The following is a 13,707-nucleotide window of genomic DNA, read 5'->3' as shown; positions in this document are numbered from 1 at the left end:
ACACACACAAGCGACTGTTTTTACACGTTGTCGTTAGCAACAATGATGGTAAACCCAGCATGTGGCTCTGCTGTCCGCTTGTTTATTTTCCACATAAACCTTTCACAATAAAGCTCAAGATCCTTATGAGATTTTTCTAAATAAACCAGACCAGTCAAAACAAATCGATGACCTTATTTCTAAACGAGGAGCTACCTCTGTAGCATGGATGTGGTTTGGTTATGAAAAGTCTGACACGGACCAGAAAACTGTACTGTGCAAATGATGCAGGAAACCGGTTCCCACCTCAGACTTAAACACGGCAAACCTCTTCTACCACCTACACAAGAGTCACGTGAAAGAGTGTGAAGAGAGTTTACAGATGAGAAGCAAAGAAAGAGCCATCAGATGCTAAAAATAAAGACTCAAATGTTGGAACAGGCTTTTCCCCGCAGCACGCCGTGTAATAAATACTTACAAATAAAAGGCGCCCGTTACAACTTATGTCTAAAAATGTATAGTTTCATGCATCTGTCAAAACGCTCGACTTCAGCCCAGCTGAAAACACTTCACGCAAGTTGAGTTGCCCAAGATTCACAGAATTTACAGAAAATGTAAAGTTTTGTGACATATATCGTTGTCTGGATGATAAATGTCTTATATCGGGATATGAGATATTGGTCATATTTCACAGCCTTAGCTGTAGCATTAGCCAATGCCACACACTGTAGTATTTATAGCTGTCTTATTAGATGACCATTTTGAAATACATAAAACTAAACAAATACATGAGTGATAGTACAAAACACAAATGCAATAAAGCCACACAGTTCATCTTTAATGCTGGTTATTAACATTAAACAACATTAAACAAGTCTTGATGACTGCCCTGACGGTGCAGTGTGTTACAAGCCAGTGTAAGCTAGTGTTTCCATGCTTCCTCCGTCACAAACTTTGTAATGAAAGTCTACACCTTTGTTAATCGGTCCTGTGTAGCACCTGTGTAGTGTGGTTGTATCGCAGAGCTCTGTCCCCCCTTACTGATTAGGAGGTTGTCTAAAAATAACATCTGGGGAGAGCAGTATATAGCCAGCAGGCAGGGAAAACAAGGGAGCAAGGGGAAATTGGCTGCTTGTGTATTCTACAGACCATGAGGGAATGTTAGTCAGAGAATTGTTGACTCTCCTATTCCCTGCCTGCTTCAGTTTGTCATGGCTGTGTACTAAAATGAAGGGGACCATATATTTAGCTGCTGTGATTCATGCTCAGCAGATTGCGCGGGTGCAGAACGCCGTTTGTTTTTAGAGTCAAATACAGTAGCATTTGCATTTAGCTCGTCTCCAGAATCATTCAGATTGCCTTGCCAATGCATGGCCGCATTCAGGTTTGTTAAGCACACAAGATTCTCAGCGATGTACTTCACAGGGAAACCTTTCATTCTTTCCTTTTTTCTCCCTTGGTTATAACTCAATCACCAAGATGACACATTCATGACCATTATAAAAACATATCTGTGTGTTTCACTATCTCTTACAAGGATGTCCTTGTAAGAGATATTAAGTGCTCAGCTGTGTATGTGTTGTGGACTAAAACCTTTGTAGGCTTTTAATATTATTTTGAATTGACTGCAATTAAGAAAAGAAATGTAACTTCAAAAGATGTAGGTTAAAATGTTCATCTGTTTTCTTAATCTCTTATCCAATTACGCTGTAATCATATTTATCTCAAATACTTAAAGGGAGGTACACTACAATAACAACAACTAAGGTTTTTACAAGAAATAATGACAGTATAATCACTTCTTTAAATGTAAGCAATACATACGTAATTTTAAGTAGTGTGCAATTTACTGGTAATTTTACAGAAAACTAACAATATTTTCCCTGTATTATTGTAAACATGCTGCACTTTTCAGGGAGCAGGCTGTATTATGGAGTGGATTAATCCTACCTTTTTACATCTTTATTTAATATTCATCACGTTGATGTGCATGATGGATTACTTAATAATCCTTATGCTTTACCAAAAAATAAAACATGTAAATCCTTCTCCCTTACCAACTTGCAAGAAAAATGTAAATACCATGAAAATTTGCAGGCCTGTGATCTTACAATGATTGAGCCAAGCTGAGCTAAATTATTTTTCCTTTATCAATCACTGTTTAAACACAATTTTAAATAGCAGTGTGCAGAAAAGAGTGTCTCCTTCCCTGCAAAATACCTAGAAGTTAGGCAAGGTTAAGCCACCTCCTACACCCACACCCTGAAAAGTACAGTGTGCTTACGACGTAAGATAGGGAAACGTTGTTTGTTTTTAGGTATACTGCAGTAAAATTTGTGTCTCATTTCCCTGTAAAATACGAGTTACTTACAATTTCATTGTTTCTTCTTTTCTGTAAAATACAATGCAGTAGTTAAAATTACTTACATATTACTTTAATTATTTACAGATGCCTAAATTAATTAATAATATGGTTATTTCTTTATTTCCTGTAAAAGCCTGACTTGGTACACTTTTATTGCAGTGTACCATTTCATTAGTGAATTGTAATGACTTTATTAGTTGATGTTTCTTCTTAGTGATACTTGCTTTGCTGCGCCTTGCAGTGTTGTGTAGCCACGAGGCAGCGTCCACGATGTGGTCGCTTTTTTGTTTTTCTTTGGCTGAGTTGCTCAGAAAGGCGTGAGCTCTTGTGACCGTTTCCATTAGTGAGAGACGGCCTTTGTTTTTCCCGACACACGGCAGCTCCTTTCAGTGTCTGAGCCGGTCTCGCAGCCTCTCTCACACAGCTGACCCAGTGTTATTATAATTCAGCCAATTAATGAGCCAAGTAAAATGTTCCTTATGGGGAAACGACAGCAGTAAAGAAAGCTGACATTGTGGTAACGGTTGTTTTACTTGGTTGAACCACAAATTGGATAAAAGGTGACCTCGGTTTACATCTCCTTGAATGTTTTGTCAAACCGTGTCCGTGTTTGATCTATAATTGCGCCAATCATTTCTTCACACCGTTCCATTATGGCCTCATGCACCCAGTGCTCCTGCTTGTGCACATTATCCCACTATCCCAGTACATGTTGGGAAGTGCTTTACAGTTTTTGGTATTGACAGCAGAAACTTTATTTATTTATTTATTTTTATTGAAGAGCAACGTTCCAACACATCTCGAGATTCTGTTGGATCACATGGCATAAACTATGCTGTGATTTGTAGACTTGAGGAGATTCCTTGTATTGAAGCAGCGCGTATACTGAAACAGCAGATGCTGCCGGTTTCCTGCGGAGTGGAATGAAACCAGAGCCTTTGTTATTGAAGATGCCCTGGTGCTGTGCTCTGCTGCGTGTCTGGAGAGTGAATAAAATGCCCATTTCTTGTGCCATGATCCAGGGTGAAGTTTAATTTTAGAGCAATCACCGACTCCCCATGTGCGAACACCCCTGCAGCTGCTAATGTAGAGCTGCTTTTATCTTTCACTGCGTGTCTGTTTTGGTCCTCATTGCTAGTTCATGTTCTCCCACTCCTGGCATTTTCCAAAATTTGGAAGTCTGAGGCATCGTCACTGCTTTCTTATGTTGTTAGCCCACTCAGCTTGGACCAGCTAACAAAGCAGATCAACACCTCTGCTGTCTACTTACTGAGTCGCATATTGGGTTTCAGTCTGCCATGCTGCCATGACCAGCAATTAAACAGCGACACAGTGGATTATTCATTCATAACAGGGAGAGGATGAACTCACAGTTATGACAGGTCGCCTCTAAAAAGCACCACAAACTCCCATCATCCACAATCAGCAGCTCCAGATTGTGTTTTCCTACTGAAAGCAATCATCCGTCAAAGGTTTTCATTTAGATGGAGGATAATTGATTTGGCGCACGTTCGCAGTTTGGCAGGTCAGTATGTTTTTGATCAAAACAACTTGCTTTCCAAGAATTTCAAAGTGCTACACAGGTTGTCATGTGTTGCAGTTTTGCAGGACAGAGTTGATTAAATCAAACCTCATAGTGTTTCAGAGAGAGTGGCTTTTATATTGAATGAATTGGTTTCATTGCAGATATCTTGGATGGACCTGTCTGAAAATTCCACTAGTAATGTAAGTGTGATGTGTGAGCCAGCAGAGACATAGTCTGCCACAGTGATTCCCAGCTTGAAGTCCTTTTAACTGATGAACTTATAATGAGGGGTGACATGATGGTCACTAGGGTAGGAATTGATAAAATGCTAAATTGTTCTATGCTTTTTGGGCGGTTTCCTTAGGAAAGGCTATATAGGCTTCAGGCCTTTAAATTCATTTATTGAATTTCATAAGAGCTGCTCGTGGTCTTTAGTGGTTCCATAACAGACCATTGGACCCAAACCCAACATGAATGAATTGATTTGGGAGACCTTGTCACAAGAAACATAAGTTACAGCAGCACGATGATCCATTCATTAGCAAGCTAATAATGAAAATACTGTTGAGCTGCCAGTGCTACCCTTCGCCCTCCTAGTATGGTATTAATAACCCTGGAGAACCCATGGGGTCAGATCCGACCCCATTGGTTTACTAGGGAAACCATGGGGTCAAATTTGACCTCATGGGTTCTCCAGGGTTAATTTGAAGGTTCTAGGTGACCTAATTTGACCTCTGACCTTGACTTTGAGATCAAGGTCACTGACAACTAATCCAAGATTTTTAGTGTCATATTATGAATTATGAATCCTAGATGGCTTCTTTTTTGAGTTATCACATTCACAACCATGTCCACACTGTCCGCCCACACAGCAGGGTGATAAGAGTACCCCATCAGTCTTTCACGGCTGAGGGGTAATAATAATAGTGGTGTATAAGAAAAAATGTAAATTTACAGCAGGTAATTCCACAGATATTGGTCTAAAAATCAATTTCTAGAAGAAAATGAAAACCAGTATTTTATTTTCCTGCTTCGACAATAAAATACTCATGATGGTGCCGCAAAATTAATGTAACATTACCAGCAATCAGTGCACTTAGTGATAATAAAAAAAGTTTGCAGAGCTTGTTTTAGAAGAGTACTATTCTCTTCTTTATTATGCAAAGAATTCAGTGATAGTTCTCTGTACGCCTTGTATAGATTGCAGACAGGAACTGCTTATAGCTTATACAGTAGTTTCAATAGTAGACCTGCTATGATGTGCGGTTTGGAGACGGTTGTATGGAAAGACGGAGGGTGGGATGGACAGGATTAGAAGTGAGTATATATGGGGGATGACTTGGGTTAGGCAACATTAGCTGCCTGTCTGACATCTCTGATTATGACTGTATTGTATATTTTTTCAGAAACGTAAGCCACATCATCGTTGCTGTACACCTGAAGCAGCTCTGTTTCCCCCCCTCCCCTCTCACTCACTGCCAGGCACTCCTAAGCCCCAGAAATAGCAACACTGGTGTATGACTCATGTTTTGAGCTATCTCAGATGCCTGATGATAAGGGAACGAATAACGCCGCTGATTAGCCATGTGCAGCATCTACAAAACAAAGACTTACGAGAGAGGTGTCTGAGGGTATCGGGTCAACATATGTGCATCATAAATATTTTATATAAATCCAATAGCCTCCTCCAATCATCTCTTCTTTGGTCCCACACCCTACCCCTGAATAAATAAATGCTTGTATAGTATTCCTGAAGCTCAGTGGCCGACTTGCTCAAGTCAAAGAGCAACGTTGGCCTCTTTTCAACATCCTCTTCATTCCCAAGAGCATCCTTCTTTCATCTCCATCCTATCTTTTGTCTTTCATCTACTGATTTTCAGTATTCCATCCACCCTTCTTGCCTTTATCCTTCTGTCTTATCCCATCCCCACCCCGACCCTTCTCCAACTGTATAACTCCACCTTCTCCTGTCCCCATTAACCCTTTGTCCCTTTATCTTCTGCACCACCCTAGCCTACCCATCTTTTCCCATATCATGCATTTTTCATGTTCTCTGACTAAAACCTCAGTAGCCGCAATTGCCCTCCTGTTATCCTCTGCCATCCACCTTAAATTTGCTCTGCCTTCTACTTCCTTTACATACCTGCCAGGTCCTTCCAGGAAGAGTAGAGACGTTGTAAATGTCATTTTTAACCCCCACCCCCCAAACACTACACTTCTTCCTCTTTAGCTGTCACTGTTCCATGGAACATCCTTCCATTACCCAACCAACATGTAGCATCGAGCCCTTCCTTCCCCTCCATCAACACTCCAGTTCAGCCCCCCTTTTCCTTTTTTTTCCCTTCTGTCTCCAGCTTAGCACGCCCCGCTTCCCATCTGAATCCACCTCCTTCTCCTCTTCTTGGGCTCGCAATCAGATCGTCGGTGCCCTGATGGAGGTCAGTCTGGTCTCCGTCTGCTATGAGAGGCAACGGGGGGAGTTGGCCAAGATTTTCAGCCCCTGTCATTGCGCTGCACGGCGGGCCAGGAGGAGAAGGGAGCGAGAGAGGGAGGGGAGGCAGATGAAGGAGAGGACAGTGCGATAGAGAGAGAGAGAGAGAGAGAGAGGAAAAGCAGGAGGGTAGCAGCAGAGCGAGAACAGGAGAGATAGAGAGAGCGAAAGTGGTCCGGGCGCTCACAGCTCACATTGCTGGCTGGCTGGCTCGCTCACTGTTGACGAATGAGCTGTCTACCCACGGGGCTGGGAAACGGCAGCTTGTGACAAGCTGGGGAGAGAGGAACATGAATGTAATGCGCACCTTGCCTCGTTTGCTTTCAGATACTGGCCAGAAGAAGACTCCAGAAAAGAAGGATGGCAGGCGCATGTCGTTCCAGAGACCCAAAGGGACCATCGAATATTCTGTGAGTAACACACAAGCAACTCTCCGCTCCTCCTGTATTAATGCCGTTGTGTGTTTTTGATGCCTTTCTGCTCTGCTCCTTTGCTGCTGCTGCTTCAGTGTGTGTCTCCTGCTGGTGGATTATGTAGCTCTGACTATCTCCAACAATATTCAAGCTGTAGTGGTTGTGTATGGTGAAGGCACATGCTTCGTAGCTCATTAGTGAGGGCGATAAGCATTTTGTGTATTTTGCCAGCCTAGCACGTGTATCTCATCCTCAAACTGTTTACATAAAGAGGGCAGTGTGTGTGTGTGTGTGTGTGTGTGTGTGTGTATGTGTAGTATACATAGTGTGTGTAAACAGACGAGTGGGGTTACTGATAGAAATCTTATGGAAACAATATATTCTCTGTTAAAGATACAGCCTCAGCTCCATTTTGCACGTCGATGTATAGAAAGCAGAGCTCTGTTCTTTCCTCCAGCTGAACTAGAGCAGGACAGGCAGGCAGGAGCGCTGGCAGGATGTGCATTTGTTTTTCCACTTGTTCTGTCCGCCGCGAATCGGCGAGCATTCCACCACAGCGCTCGCTGTGCTCACGAATGACCTTCCGACTGCCTTGTCATTTCTATTGATTTAGCTGTTGTGTAGGAGAAAGGAGGGGGGTTGGTGAAGTAATACGGGGAGAGGGAGAGAGGACTCTGGTTCCCTGGCATGAACTGAAAATGGAACTGTGTGTGCTTTGCCTTGTTGTGTTCTTCAAATGACCCTCAAATCCAGCTGCAGTCAGACTGCCTTTCCTCTCCTTTCTCTCTGTGGAAGTGGGATTGCTGTGGATCTGTCTGTCTCTCTGCTGAGGACTGAGGAGGAGATGAAGAGAGGAAGGAAAGGGAAGAGGGAGCTAGGGAGCTTACTGTCATTCCTCTACCCTAACCCCACTGTTATTGTTCCCATCAGTGCTGTTGGCTCCAGTGTGATTTCCCAGCACCAACACCGCCTCCACCTCTACCAGCTGGCCTAACCTGTCAGTCATCTGAGACCTGCTGATTGACAAGGGCCTTGTTTACCTCACCGGGGCTCGAACAGGCTTAACGGTTACGACAGGATATTTGTCAGAGCTAGGGCACTGTGTCATGGCCCCTTCATATAAACAGAGGGGCAACAAAGAGTCAGCAAGATGGACAGAAATGCTGACATTCAAGAAAAATAGGGAGATATTTGAAGGATTTGTATCTTAATCAAATGCTGCCCACCCACTAAATTATTGCTAAAGTGATGGATGCAGTGAGCAGTCTTCCTCTATCACTGGGTCCTGTAGTTTCATAGCGAGCGTTAACCTACAGCGTTCTCGGGGATATAACCAAATCTCGCCGACACTGTGAGAGACACATGACCGCCAGTCCCAGTGACTGAGAAGCGGCTTTATCTTAAACCTATCTCCCACTCTGAGGATGGCAGGAACGGCGATGTTTCTGTATTTCGCTGTCCATCAGATAAGTTTATAATCTATTGCACAGCACCGACAGGAAAAAGGAGTTTCCGTTTGTGCCACTTTATCAATACAGTCGCCCTCCCTCTTCCTCCGTCCTTCTTCTCCCTCTTCCTTCCTTTACGTCTCACACAGGCTTCTTTCTGCCCCCCTCTTTTTTTCTTTTTTTTTTAGTTTTGAGAAATCACCTGTGCAGCTCCCATCTGCCTAGACACTGATAACACCAGTTCATTCAGCCAAGTCCAGCTATTGGCTGACCTGCATCCAATTAAAAAAGTGTTTGAAGTCTCTGGAAACAACAGAGATGGATGAGGAGACAGAAAGATACAGACAGAGCGAGACAAAGACTAGCACACAAGTGAGTCGCTATCGACAGGGTGGGGACTGTCTTTCCACAGACTGCCCGTGAGGACGGTCACTCAAAGTCAAATGAAACGAAGAACAGAAAAAGTGCTGGCCACAAGTGTTTTTCTCCAGACACACTAGCTTTATCACACCATGGAGATGGATGCTCCAGTTGGATTGCTATTTTGGATCTTGCCTGAGTTCCTCATAGACCCATTAGGTGTCCTGACTAGCTCCTGGTCCCTTTTATTGCATACTCGGGTTTTACATATATATATATATAAAAAAGCATTCAGACAGGGCCAAGTCCTGGTGCATATTTAGGTGCATGATGAGGTAAAAGTGCACTGAGTATGTTAAGTAACAATCACTCAGTACTCTGGGACACTTTGCACAATGCTTAGCCTCAGTTTATGCCTCTCGTGTTTTACTTTATATTGAATCATACTGTTCTCGCAGTATGTTTGAAACTGAATATAATAATGTTTATATTAATATATTGAGAGTAAAATGAAACTAAAATTAAAAACAGGTTGTGGTTTATGACCACAGTAATTTTCATGCACCACATCAGATTGTTTGATGTCTACATGGTTACAAGTTGGGGTCCACCCCTTTGGACCACTTCTAACAACTACCGACCTCACCATTATATACTTCCTTTGGTAAAGTTGATTTGTTTATGTGCTGTTTAATTATTGTACAATAATAGGGGGGTTTTCTAAGAAATTGTTGGATTTTTGAGATCCTGTCACCAATCTGTACAGCAAACATTAACCAACTGATAGCAGTCTTCCTTTACCACCACAACCAGCTGGAATATGGGTCCTGATACACACCTGTATGCTTTTTCCACATCTGACACCTAATGGTGTTACAGTTTGGATATGGATGCTGTCAGGGGAGGATATCGCTATAGAAAAAATTACCTTTTCTTCAACAGAATCAAATGGGGATATACATTGTTTATTTATTTCTGACTCGTGATCAGTTTTCTATATGCAAAAACGTAAACAGTAGTTGGACTTTGTGTTTAGAAGCAGCATTTTAAGCTGCTTAGCTCCATTTATACCTGATTTTGATTTTGGACATAAGCATCAAGAGGAAGTGAACAGATTCTGACAGCTTTAACAATCAGCTAACTAGGCAGTGGTGCAAAAAAAAAAATCTGCATACAAATTCATATCTGTTAAAACTGGTTGCTTAACTTGAACGTTGGTAAGGACGTAAGAAGCATAAGCTGGGCTCCACCTACAGTAACTATTGTCATCTCCAGTAGATGGAACCAGGAAGCAGGAAACTGGTCTGCAAACTAAGGCAAATATACTGTATAAAACTCCCCTCCAGTCGTCTTCCTTAGACCTCTTCCAATATATCAGGATATAACGGATTAATTTAGTCAAATCATAACCAGTGTCCCAAACAGGAAGGCTTGCATGTACAACAGGAATTGGAATCATTTTTTCATGTTGAGTCATGTTTAGGTCATTTTTTTGGCCTGAACATCCCTCTCCCTTTTTCAGTCTATTGAAGTGCTCTCAGCTGAACTGGCATAGCAGAGCTTTCATTATATTTTGTACAGTGACACTAGAGAGTGGTGAGGGGAAGGACTGTCTGGATACCAGATTTGTGGGGAAAAAAGAAAGTTGTCAGAATTGGTTATCTAGTTATTCTGGCAACAACACGAGCAGTCAGATAGATGTGAAACTGTTTTGGATCTAGATGATTAAAGAAAACAAACAATAAAACAAACTGAGATCTATTCAGGTATTAACCGTAGATTTACTTTTACAACATGATTTGCTGAGTAGTGCATTGAATCTTTAGGGCCTTGTGAATGGCATAGTCAGTTGGTGATTTGATGAGTCTGTTATCCAATTCATTTGGTCCCAATAGATGGATTGCAATTAGTGTATTTACAGTATGTCAGAATGGGCAGAGAGTGAAGCCAAATTTTTGTGCATGGTGCCCGGAAGAGCAATATCAGTAATTTTAGTGTTGTCAAAATGATTGCTGAGCACGCTGACAACAATTGTGGTTTCCTGTGAAATGTCTCAACTGTTGGATGGTCTTTACACACCTAATCTTCCCTCAGGATGAGTTATAATAACACTGGCATTCTGTCATGTAGACCAGACTCGTGGTCTTAACTCTGGGAATGTTTTTAATTTGGCAGAAGAGAGCAAGCTCTTGGATGTAAAGTGTCGTTTAAACACAGGCAGCCATAAATGACTTTCCCTAGTAAAATGCTGTCTAAAAATACCTACAGAAAATCTTGTGTTTTACATACTTTGTAAGTCCTATATTCTGCTTAGAATAATCATAGTGTGATGCAGGCATAGCATGACTCAGATGTGAGGAAGGTGTAGGCTTGTAATGATGGAGACCATGGTCACTCCGTATCAGCAGTCTGCAGGTTTAATGGTCTCTGCTGGGCTCAGAGGAAGCACTGTGGGCATTGGAGAACTTCAGGGACATTAGATGAGTCATACACAGAGTCTCAGGTGTGTGTTTGTGCCATGCATGCCCACACAGAGACTTGCACACACACACATTAGTGGTAATCTTAACTTCACAACCTCCTGACAATTAGTCACTTTGATTTCATTATTCACTGCTGGGTGAGAGAGGGGGAGCCCACTGTTTGAGCTCTTTCAACAACTTCCTGTCTGAGAGCAGCAGTCAATAGATGATGGAGAAATGATGAAACTGAAGGGGCGTGTGGATGGAGGAGGGGATAGTGGGGAATAGATGTGGAGTAGATGGGGACCCATGGATTAGTAGTTGGATGGATAAAATCGGGAGATTGATTAATGGCCTAGATCAAAGCATTGTTATTGAATGTGCTCACCCTACATGTTGGACTCTGATTTTTGATTAAAGTGAAATTGGACTCATTTCCAGCTCTGTATTTTCTTATTGCAACTCTTGACTTAGAGTGAGGGTGGCCTTCAAGAACTTGAAGTCCACCCTGTGTCACTGTTCTGTTTTCTGCTGTACTGAAAGCTGAAATGTAACCATAAGTTAAAAAAAAAATGTGGCACACACAAAACCAACTTCTGTCTGTTACATGTTTAAGTCTATGTGACCTTCATAAGTATTCGTATTTGTTTCTGGCCCACAGACATTCAAAACCTGTAATTTCACATTGATGAGTTAAACTTTTTTTTTTATATTTTTGGATTTTTTTGTGTAATTAAAACACAGATATAAGATACCTCTAGGTTAGTCAAAGTTTTTAGGTTGTTTTGTCCATAAAGAGCTCTCACAGCTTTACTGTCCCTACCACAGAGGAATTACTGATGGGCCCATTTGACCTCCTTTTAGACAATCCTGACTCAAGCACTCCCTCCACTTTGGTTGTTCTGTGTCATGGTGAGCGTCTCTCTGCTTGGCTGCCTCATGTATGTCACATGTGTTGGTGAGTCAGTGAAAAGACCATCAAAGCCTGAAGCAGCGGGAAGAATCAACGAGACGGCAAACCTACTGTGGGTCACCCCAAAACGAACAGAATAATGTCACTTTCTCACATGTGACTTACTGCGGCTCCTTATTAAGGCCTGCAAACAATCAGCACACAGTACACATACCATTAGGGTAGTAAGGACAAAGTCACCATGGCAACTGTCATGCAAAGCTGAGCTTCATTCTTCATTATAAAATGAGGAGCAGTAGCTCCTCCGATGTTGCATTGTGGGTGATTCAACCGTACGCCGGAGTTTTATTTTCAGTTTGATGGCGTCGCGGTCGATTCTTTTTTACCCTTGTTCTGCCGCTTTAATTTCTTCTGTTCATTCAAAATTTAAAGAGCACAAACACACGTCCTGCATACAAGTGTGCATCAACCAGCACCTGTGAATGTCTGTAATTAAACAGCTTGTGCTTATAGTGCTGTGATTACATCTTATTTCCCTTGTTGACCTTTAGCAGTAGCACTTGTAGATTTGTTCTCATGTGCCGTACTTAACATTACATGCCAGCAGACTCCTTAACGGAGCCATTTGTCTTAGTCCAGCCGAGTAACTGCGCTTGTTGAATCTGTTCGTTCTGTCCCGTTCGACGAGGTGACCATTCACTGATGTCACTTTCAAGATGGCTTTTGTGGCCTTCCTCTACCCTTCTCCTCAAGGAGAGACTGCCAGTAGGAAAGCTTAATTATTCATCTGCAGTTTGAGATGAATAATGGGTAGTATTGATCCAGAGAATAAGAAGATGGGATCCACCTGTCTTAAGTGGCCATGAACCTGATGGCAATTGCTCTCTCTTTCTCTTTTCCTCCCTCTCTCATCCTGCTGTCAATGTGTCAGTAACAGGTCTTTATCAGTGGGTCACATTTGACTGTCCTCTGTCGTATTCCACTTAATTGAGTTACAGATGGCTTCTCTTACAGTACGATCGATGGCTGAAGTCTCTGAGGCGTGGAGCTGTATGCATTTCATTTTACTGATGTATGTTTATTTGTTTATTTATTTGTTTATTTATAAGGAACCCCATTAGCTTCCACAACAGTGGTTGCTAGTCTTCCTGGGGCCCAAACCATCAAATACCGCCAAATAAAATGTTACACAATGAGTTGGATGCAAAAATGTCCACATAATTTGGCTCTTACATCCACAATAAGGTTTTACAATTCTGAAAATGTAAAAATGTAAATATTAAAAATTATAAGAAAAACACTCAAACAAAATACACAATTTCCATTACAAGTGACACTACCCTCTTACAATTTTTACAAATAAATTAAAAACTGCCTAAATAGGCTTTTAGGTGATTTTTAAAATTATGAATAGAAGCCAATTCTCTAATTGCATAAGGCAATTTATTCCACTGAAAAGATGCTCTAAATATAACAGAGTTTTTCAAAAAGTTACTTTTAACTCGAGGAGTTACTAAATTGTGGTTAGTTGAGAATCGTGTAGCATGATTATGTATTTCATCTGGATACTGCAACTGAGCATACAAAAAGTGTGGTGTGTTTACCAGTATTGCTTTCTTTAAAAATACAAGTAAGCCATAGTATAATTTAGCTTGTACAGAAAGCCAAGAAAGTTTATCGTGCATTTTATCAATACTTGTATAATATGAACACCTTAACACTAATCTGGCCGCCCTATTTTGGACTAACTG

The 13,707-nt window shown here is 41.6% G+C and overlaps 1 protein-coding gene across 3 annotated transcripts in view; it reads left to right on the top strand.

The window, feature by feature from the left end:
* The window catches only part of oxr1a (oxidation resistance 1a), a 114,761-nt gene that overhangs the window by 60,871 nt on the left and 40,183 nt on the right, over positions 1-13,707 (top strand). For all 3 annotated transcript variants that reach the window (XM_013912946.1, XM_013912945.1, XM_005741331.2), the window contains one exon: positions 6,688-6,770. In XM_013912946.1, coding sequence (XP_013768400.1) covers positions 6,688-6,770 — 83 coding nt within the window. The remainder of the gene's footprint in view (positions 1-6,687; positions 6,771-13,707) is intronic.

This window comes from Pundamilia nyererei, unplaced genomic scaffold (assembly GCF_000239375.1).
Source record: "Pundamilia nyererei isolate P.nyererei 1_Seehausen unplaced genomic scaffold, PunNye1.0 scaffold00109, whole genome shotgun sequence".
Classification (NCBI taxonomy): Eukaryota; Metazoa; Chordata; class Actinopteri; order Cichliformes; family Cichlidae; genus Pundamilia; species Pundamilia nyererei.
Note: the sequence above shows the minus strand (reverse complement) of the source record. Positions and strands in the feature narration are given on the sequence as shown.